At 34.2% G+C, this 8440-nt stretch overlaps 2 protein-coding genes across 2 annotated transcripts; one reads left to right on the top strand and one right to left on the bottom strand.

Annotated features, from left to right (window-relative positions):
• The first annotated feature begins 662 nt into the window (after positions 1 to 662).
• On the top strand, positions 663 to 3899 carry LOC131806887 (queuine tRNA-ribosyltransferase accessory subunit 2-like). The gene is made up of 4 exons (XM_059131728.1): positions 663 to 937; positions 996 to 1828; positions 3164 to 3289; positions 3354 to 3899. The coding sequence occupies exons 1-4, from the start codon at positions 827 to 829 to the stop codon at positions 3544 to 3546; spliced, it is 1263 nt and encodes a 420-aa protein (XP_058987711.1). The 5' UTR covers positions 663 to 826; the 3' UTR covers positions 3547 to 3899.
• LOC101897755 (GDP-D-glucose phosphorylase 1) lies at positions 3601 to 4857 on the bottom strand. The gene is made up of 4 exons (XM_005184706.4): positions 4640 to 4857; positions 4189 to 4581; positions 3806 to 4121; positions 3601 to 3741 (listed from the first exon to the last, which is right to left on the bottom strand). The coding sequence occupies exons 1-4, from the start codon at positions 4787 to 4789 to the stop codon at positions 3632 to 3634; spliced, it is 969 nt and encodes a 322-aa protein (XP_005184763.2). The 5' UTR covers positions 4790 to 4857; the 3' UTR covers positions 3601 to 3631.
• Between the last annotated feature and the right edge of the window lie 3583 nt (positions 4858 to 8440).

The following is an 8440-nucleotide window of genomic DNA, read 5'->3' as shown; positions in this document are numbered from 1 at the left end:
ACTTTCCATACGTCACGTTAAGGAATAATTGGTTATTTATAAAAAAACGCGACAGTGTTGTAAAAAAATGATGCAAGGAGAACATAGCATAAGTCGAACAATCGACTATGAATAGTCTAGTACTCGGTTTTCACCCAAGTCCATAGTCGAGTTCGAGTTTCAGAACTTTGAGCACTCTAAAAGTCGATTAATCGAAAGTCGACTTACATATCCCTATGATAATTGTTTTATTGTTATTAACACATGTAATTCCTTGGTAGAAGAATATAGGTAGATGAATCAACGCTTGGGAATATTGAAATGTCAAAATCGTTTAAATGTTTTGTCAAAAATAAGTAGATTTTTATATGTGTTCTCATACGATGCAATTCAAATGTTGATATGATATACATTTTTCAACGATTTGTACAAATTTCAAAAAATTTCCATTCAACATTTTCGATTCCAAAATCAGTTTGACAGTTCATTGTCCCAGCAGCTGTGACTATGCGACTACCTGTATTCTTCTACTATTTGGAATGTCACAACATTTGTAAACAGCTGATATGTCATACTTTTCATACGTTACGTTAAGGAATAATCGATTATTTATAAAAAAAAAACGCGGCGGTGTTGAGTTCCGTGCTCTTTTAGTGAATGTGTTCAGTTTTCCTCATGCCTCATTCGTAAACAACAGAGTGCCCCGGGAATTTGCTTTCTGTTTATTTTTTTGTCAAGTATTCCTTTTTGGCCTTCACATTCGTTTCGTTGGGGACGTCTTTCATTTTCGTTCCATATTTATTAACACATGTATTTTTGTAAAAAGAATTAGACCAAAGCCGGCAAAATGAAGTTTGTTATTGAAAATTTGAGTAAAAATTCAGGACGTTTGGGTTATTTGGTCCAACAAGATACGGGAAAACAGTTCAAGACCCCGCTATTATTACAAACAACAAAAGTGAGTTATTTTTTAACCAAACGTTTGCCAATAATCTGTATGAACATTAACATTCTAGGGTGGCAGCATACCTTATCTCTCACGTGAAGTATTCGATCATGTTTCCAAAGATTGCCATGTCCTGCAAATGTCGTTGGCCACCATGGATCATATGAAGGAGGCATTGATGCTATTCAAAGGCGGCCTTAGTGGTTTTGTTGGTTTCAAAGATTATCCCACCGTCCTGACAATACGTGATCCCTGTGAAACAATGCCCAATGGCTCGAATGACAAAGATATTGTGCCCTTGTTTACACGTCGCGGCAAAGAAATATTAAGCCCTGAAAAATATATTGAACTAGTGGAAACGTTTAAACCGGATATTTATCAAGGTCTTAATGATGCCGACACAAATTTCGATAGCGCCAAAAAGAGAATACAAAAGTCAGTGGATCGAACTGAAATATTTATGAGATTTTGTTATGAACAACACTCAAAGTCGGAGATATTAAAGAAATCATGTCTTTTTGTTCCCATTGCTGGAGGCTATAACACCTTTAATCGTTCGCAATCTATAAAAGATGCTAGGGCCAATGGTGGCGACTTATGTGGTGGCTATATATTTGAGGGTTTCCATAATTATGGTTTGTCAGCATCGGAAGTTACCTCGGAACAGTTGTTACCCATAATGACTCACTGCCTTAAGGAATTACAGGCTGATAGTAAACCCATTATGTTACCGGGTGCATATACACCTCTCTTGGTATTGGAATTAATAAAAATGGGCGTAGATATGTTCGACTCATCCTATGCCTATTGTGCTGCTGTGAATTTCAAAGCATTGTCATTTAGTTGGGAAGAAAAGGAATTCAATGTTAATGATACACCATTTATTGACATCACTGATGATTGGTAAGTAGAATTAATAGTTTTTAATTTTTCATTCTCCAAATTGTGACCGATCGATATTCTTTACAATGTTCGGCCGTGGAGGAACGCTTACAATGTATCCTAGGTTTGAAATATTAAACCAATAGGACTTGGATTGTTAGCGAAGATTTTTCTCTATGGTTGTGTGCGGTACAAACTCAAATAAATTTTTTTAGGGTATTAGCGACTTCAGCAGTGTTAGTCCTACAAAGACCTGCCGTTTAAAGACTTACCTCTGGACCTGGATTTTTAAGATGTCTTCTGGCGTGCCTGTGTGGGGGAACCAGCCTATAAGGTCATATAAATTGTTGTGCTGATGTACCGTCAGAATTTCGCCATTTCCAAATGATCCTTTTTATACCCTCCACCATAGTATGGAGGGTATATTAAGTTTGTCATTCCGTTTGTAACACCTCGAAATATACATTTTAGACCCAACAAAGTATATATATTCTTGATCAGCATAAAATGCAATGTCGATTTATCAATGTCCGTCCGTCTGAGGAAATCACTCTAGCTTCCGAACGAAATGAAGTATGTTGATAAAATTTTACTCAAATGTGTACTATGTCTGCAGGACTTTTGGTATTGAAAATGGGCCATGTAGGTCCACGTCTTCGTATAGCCCCCATATAACGGTACCGCCCGATATGCGATATTTTGAGGATTCTAGCCACATTTTTTACCGGAATTATTTCAATTTTGGTATTTGAAATTCGTAATGGATACTACATCCTAAGGCAGAAAATGAGTCATGTAGGTCCACGTATTCGTATAGCCCCCATTTAACGGTACTTTGATGATTTTAGCGACATTATTTACCGGAACTTTTTTAAATTTGGCATTTGAAGTTCGTAATGAATACTATAGCCTATGACAGAAAATTGTCTGTGCAGGTCCACGTCTTCGTATAGCCCCCATATAACGGTACCTCCCGATATTCGGTATTTTGATGATTTTAGCGACATTATTTACCGGAACTATTTATAAATTTGGTATTTGAAGTTCGTAATGAATGCTATAGCCTATGACAGAAAATTGTCTGTGCAGGTCCACGTCTTCGTATAGCCCACATATAGCGGTACATCCCGATATTCGGTATTTTGATGATTTTAGCGACATTATTTATTTTAAGATTTTAACAGAATTTTTAACGGATTTAATGGCAAATTCATTCCAAATGGTGGAGGGTATTCAAAGTTCGGCCCGGCCGAACTTACAGCTTTTTTACTTGTTATTTTATTAATTTATTGCACTAAATAATTATTTATTAAATTGGTCACTCAAAACTTTTTAAACATATTTTAAAAATTACAGCCTTAGAGAAGACTTTACACCCTTGCTAAAGGATTGCTTGTGTTTGGCATGTCAGAAACACAACCGAGCCTATATTCACCATTTATATAAAACTTCGGAACTTTTGGGACCAATACTGTTAATGATGTAAGTATTTTGACATTTTTATTTATATCTCGTAGTAATGGTTGTCTTCTATTTTCATTTACAGCCATAATTTACATCACTTAATGCAATTCTTTAAGAAAATACATGAATCCATTGCCGCGGATAGTTTAGATAATTTGATACAACTAATAAAATATCAAGGTGGAGACAAAGTTGTAGAATATCGTGTAACTGCCAATACTAAAGTTATTAGTAAAGCTGGTCTAGGTAAAGGATTTGTCGAGAGTAAATCATAGAAACAAAACTGACAAAAATCAACACGTATAATTTTAAAGCTATTTGTACTTATACAAATAAATGAAAACACATATGATAAAATAACTAGATGACATTTAAAAAATAATTGTAAATTTGACTAAACACATTTCCAGTTTCTGTATTAATAGTTTGTATAATATCCTCCTCTTGCAATTGATCATATAGTTGTTTTGCTAAAAATATATAAAAATCCATTTAAAAACAATTTTACGTACAAGATGCATTATTTATACTTACCTCCCACTGGAACATATCCAGCCAGTTCACAAAATCCTATATTGTAAGTGTTGAGATTTTTTACAATACAATATTCTTGCCTTACAAAAACAAATACTTTTAACATCTTTTCTTTGCTTGGAATCCTTTCTGGTGTTAAAAATAAATTATGGGGCATATTGTTTGTACACAGCCATTGCAGGAATGCATTTAATTTTTGTACTTTTTTAAGTATTATAGCCTCTGTATCTTCCGCCTTAAATTGGAAACATATGGCTTCGGTAGGCATGTTTGGAGATATACGCAAAACCTCTGATTGGCTGAGAAATTGTAGTTCCTGAAAAAAAAAACCGAAAGGTAGTATCAAAGTCAGAATCATTAAGAAAACTCGCACTATAACTTACTGCCCGATCAATATACAATTCTTGTTCAATAAACATTAAATGCAAATGTAAATGATTTACAGATGCTAAAGCTCCGGGACTGTTGTAACCAATGCGGATATTACTTTCGCCATTCTCAATTAGGTTCATTAGAAAATCTACACAAAATCTCAAAGCTTTTTCACAAATACGTTGTGGTAAACCCAAGTGAACATCAGGACAAATAAGCGTGTGATAACGTGTCAGGGGACTGTTGTTAATAATCATGGATATCTTACTGCCCTCATATTCCACATTCATTAAACACTCTTCTGGTTTAATTTTCTTAAAATTAAATTTCTTTTCATCGAATGCAGGATCCAGTGATAGAATTGTTTGTGGTGCTCTACGCAGGGCAGTGCGGTCAGGATTGAACTGAAATCCAATTTAGGTTTTTACTTATATTGTTTATGGTACGTCTATATCCACATACCTCTGAATAAAAACCATAGTTGCCTGGAAGAATTTTACTTTCGGTTACATTTAGACGATAGGCAAAGATGTTCGGAACGGATTGTAATTGTTGCCACTTTTCCTTTAATTCATTTAACAGCAATTTGCTTTCAATGGTTTTGGTGGACATGGTAAAGGCGGAGATGTTCCTTTTTGTCGCCAGAGAAAAAACATATGTTTTTGTTTACCTATGAAAGGGCCATATGTTTTTTGTTGTTTTGGGTTAGTAGGGATGTATAAGCTGACTTTTGTTTTGCCGCGCAATTGTGTTAATACTATGTTCTCATAGGAATTTGAATATACAGGGTGAGATGAAAAAACTGCAACCAATTTCAGACTGCTGTCATTTCTAAGCCACTCATCCGACTCCTGTTAAAATTATTCCAGTGACAGCTCATTATATTGTTTACAAGCGTACAAAAGCATTTTGGTGTGAATTTTCCAGAAAAAAGTTATTCGTGATGGAATTCAAGCGTGATAGTTTGATTTCTTTATATTTGAAAAACTAAAGGTGGCTATCGTTAGAACATTGCTCGTTAACATGATACTGGGTACAAGCATGGTACAATGAATTCAAGGTAGGGCAGAACTACCCAAGGTAGATGTACTAGGTAATCGCATCAGCCCAGCTGACGGCACCATTAAATGTCAAAACAAATTGTTGTAATGAAGAATTCGCCCTAAATGAATGCAACAACAAATTTGTTTATGTTGTCTTCCCTAAAAGTACCTTTTTATAATATTTCAAATAATTTAAGAGCAAGTTAAGAGTGAAACCAGTAAAATAAATAAAAGAAGATGAAGGAAGGAGGTTAGAATGGAGTGTAGCTTTAAGAAATAAGTTAGCCTCAACAACTAAGATTCCCAAAGCACATCACGGGAGGTAGTGCAAGAATTCGACTCTTGTCATTTGCAGTTCCGGAAAACTTTCGGTTTAAACCAGTAAAATATAGTCATTATAAGTTTCTTGGTTTAAAAAATATCGCAATACTACAATTAATACTTATTTTACTCTAATTTGTTTTACAATAAAAACTTTTATTGCGACGTTCGTTTACGACGAGAGGCACACAAAATAAAATGTAAACAAACACCTCGTTTCTGATTGGTTGAAACAAATTTGCCGCAACCTTTAAATGTCATGGCGAATCTATGTTTTTCGCCTTAGATGCCAATTTTGACATTTGAGGGGACCACAAAAGTTGCTTTGTTGTAGCAATTCGCCGATGCGGTTACCTGTTAGATCTACCTTGGAACTACCATATGATTTCAATTTTTTTTTATTTTTCTGGCTTAATATGTAAACTTCATTTGTTTATGTGTGCGTATTCTTTTCAATAACAAAAACATTGTTCAGAAAATATTCAAATTTGGGTGTTTTCAAAATGCTTATGCATCGACGTATGCATCGACAAAGTGTACAGTTTTTGTCGCGAAATGAACCATAAAAGATATATAGAAAATGAGTTAGAAAAGAAATTTTGACATTTCATTCAGTTTTCGCGATTTTAAATTATTTATTCAAAATAAATGCAACAAGTTTTTTGCTTTTTTATTGTTTTGATAGTGATTCTGACATTAGGTGTGTCTGGTTACTTTTCCTGCAGGAATTGTCCAGCAAAATCTTTCTGAGAGAGTAAGGTAGTTTTATTCTCTTTTGCAAGGAAAATGCGAAAAGTAAACAGACGGTATTCCTGCAAAAGCTTGCAACTAATCAGCTGATTTGTCAAACCAAACCAACCACCAATTTTACAAGTTTTTTTTAAATAAAAAGGAAATTAGCAATTAAACAAAAATATGAGCAATAAAAGAAAGATAGATTTTATGTGTTCCCCGGAGTCCTTTCAATCTGTTGCTAATGGCGTTTGTCTAAAAACCTTGGAAATATCCTTTTATTTTCTTATTACATATTAATATTTACGTTTTTCACATTTTGTAAAGTTTATCTCAAAAAAAAAAAAACAATTAGTCTTGCCCATTCCAAAAAAATATTTTCAAATTGAAAGCACAAAAAGATATAAACAAACAATAGAAAACATCTGATTGAATGTCGATGAATGTGCAGAAGAAGAGTTGCAAGAGATTGCAAGAAAAAATGTGTCCAGCAAACTCTCACTGAAAGAACTGTCAAAATTTCTCTCTCCGACCGCTCTCTTTTGCAGAACTTTTGGGTTAACAGACGACTTCCAGTAACAATTTGTAACAATTGTTACCAACTTTAGGGTAACCAGACACACCTATTACAAGCCAAACAGGTAGACCTCTATACTTGCAATTTTTTCAAAGTTAGCCTACCTTGTATTTATTGTACCATGGGTACAAGTGTACAATTTTTGGGTGCTTTCCTACTTTTTTTGTAAAATAATTTTTATACCCTCCACCATAGTATGGAGGGTATATTAAGTTTGTCATTCCGTTTGTAACACTTCGAAATATACATTTTAGATCCCACAAAGTATATATATTCTTGATCAGCATAAATTCGATGTCGATGTAAATGTCGATTTAGCGATGTCCGTCCGTCTGTCCGTCTGTGGAAATAACTCTAGCTACCGAAGGAATTGAAGTAGATTGATAAAATTTTACTCAAATGTATGTTATGTCTGCAGGACTTTTGGTATTGAAAATGTGCCATGTAGGTCCACGTTTTGGTATAGCCCCCATATAATGGTACCTCCCTATTTTCGGTATTTTGGTAATATAAGCGACATTATTCACCGGAAATGTTTCAAATTTGGTATTTGAAGTTCATAATGTATACTACAGCCTAGGTACATTGAAGAGAAGGTAGGTCAACTTTAAAAAAATTGCAAGTATAGAGGTCTACCTGTTTGGCCTGTAATGTCAGAATTAGTATCAAAACAATAAAAAATCAAACAACTTGTTGCATTTATTTTGAATAAATAATTTAAAACTGCGATAACTGAATGAAAAGTCAACACTTCTTTTCAAAATCATGTACTATATATCTCTAAAGGATTATTTCGCTACAAAAACTGTAGATTTTGTCGATGCATACGTTGAAATAAACATTTTGAAAACACCCGAATTTGAAGTTTTCTGAACAATTTTTTTGTTATTGAAAAGAAAACACATACATAAACAGATAAAGATGACATATTAAGCCAAGAAAATAAAAAAATTTAAATCATATGGTATCATAGCCCTACCTTGATATCATTGTACCATGCTACAGCCTATGACCGAAAATTTTCTGTGCAGGTCCTCGTCTTCGTATAGCCCCCATATATCGGTACCTCCCTATATTCGATATTTTTAGCTACATTATTCACCGAATTTTTTATTCAATTTTAGCATTTGAATATTGTAATGCTTTATGAAAAAAGTTGCCTATGCAGGTCCACGTCGTCGTATCGTATAGACCCTAATATAACGGCTACATTTGGCATTTTTAATATTTTAACAGAATTTTTAAGGGATTTTATTTTTCAGAAAATTGCCAAAATCGTTCCACATGATGGAGGGTATTCAAAGATCCGCCCGGCCGAACTTACAGCTTTTTTACTTGTTCTCAATTAGAAACCTGAGATGAGTATGGAATTTGTGAATTGGTATTTATTTTTTATTCATTTCAGTAACTTTTTACTGAGTAAATATTTCTGGGAAAGTAAACGAACGGCCCTATATCCGATGAACACTAAGAACACATGTACCATTGTAGAAGAATACAGGTGGTCGAATCCATTCTTCTACCATGACATGACATGACGACTGAAATGTCGTCCATGTGTCACACGATGTGTGCAACTTTAACATATGG

Source organism: Musca domestica, unplaced genomic scaffold (genome assembly GCF_030504385.1).
Source record: "Musca domestica strain aabys unplaced genomic scaffold, Musca_domestica.polishedcontigs.V.1.1 9, whole genome shotgun sequence".
NCBI lineage: Eukaryota > Metazoa > Arthropoda > Insecta > Diptera > Muscidae > Musca > Musca domestica.
This window is presented reverse-complemented; position numbering and strand designations above follow the sequence as displayed.

Excerpts from the sequence above, each read along its gene's own strand:
- LOC101897755 (XM_005184706.4), bottom strand. The coding sequence starts at position 4,789 with ATGTCCACCAAAACCATTGAAAGCAAATTGCTGTTAAATGAATTAAAG. Across the intron at positions 4,582-4,639 it reads ACTATGGTTTTTATTCAGAG|TTCAATCCTGACCGCACTGC; the intron begins GTATGTGGATAT and ends ATTGGATTTCAG. Across the intron at positions 4,122-4,188 it reads AATTGTATATTGATCGGGCA|GAACTACAATTTCTCAGCCA; the intron begins GTAAGTTATAGT and ends TTTTTTTTTCAG.
- LOC131806887 (XM_059131728.1), top strand. The coding sequence starts at position 827 with ATGAAGTTTGTTATTGAAAATTTGAGTAAAAATTCAGGACGTTTGGGT. Across the intron at positions 1,829-3,163 it reads ATTGACATCACTGATGATTG|CCTTAGAGAAGACTTTACAC; the intron begins GTAAGTAGAATT and ends TAAAAATTACAG. Across the intron at positions 3,290-3,353 it reads GGACCAATACTGTTAATGAT|CCATAATTTACATCACTTAA; the intron begins GTAAGTATTTTG and ends TTTCATTTACAG.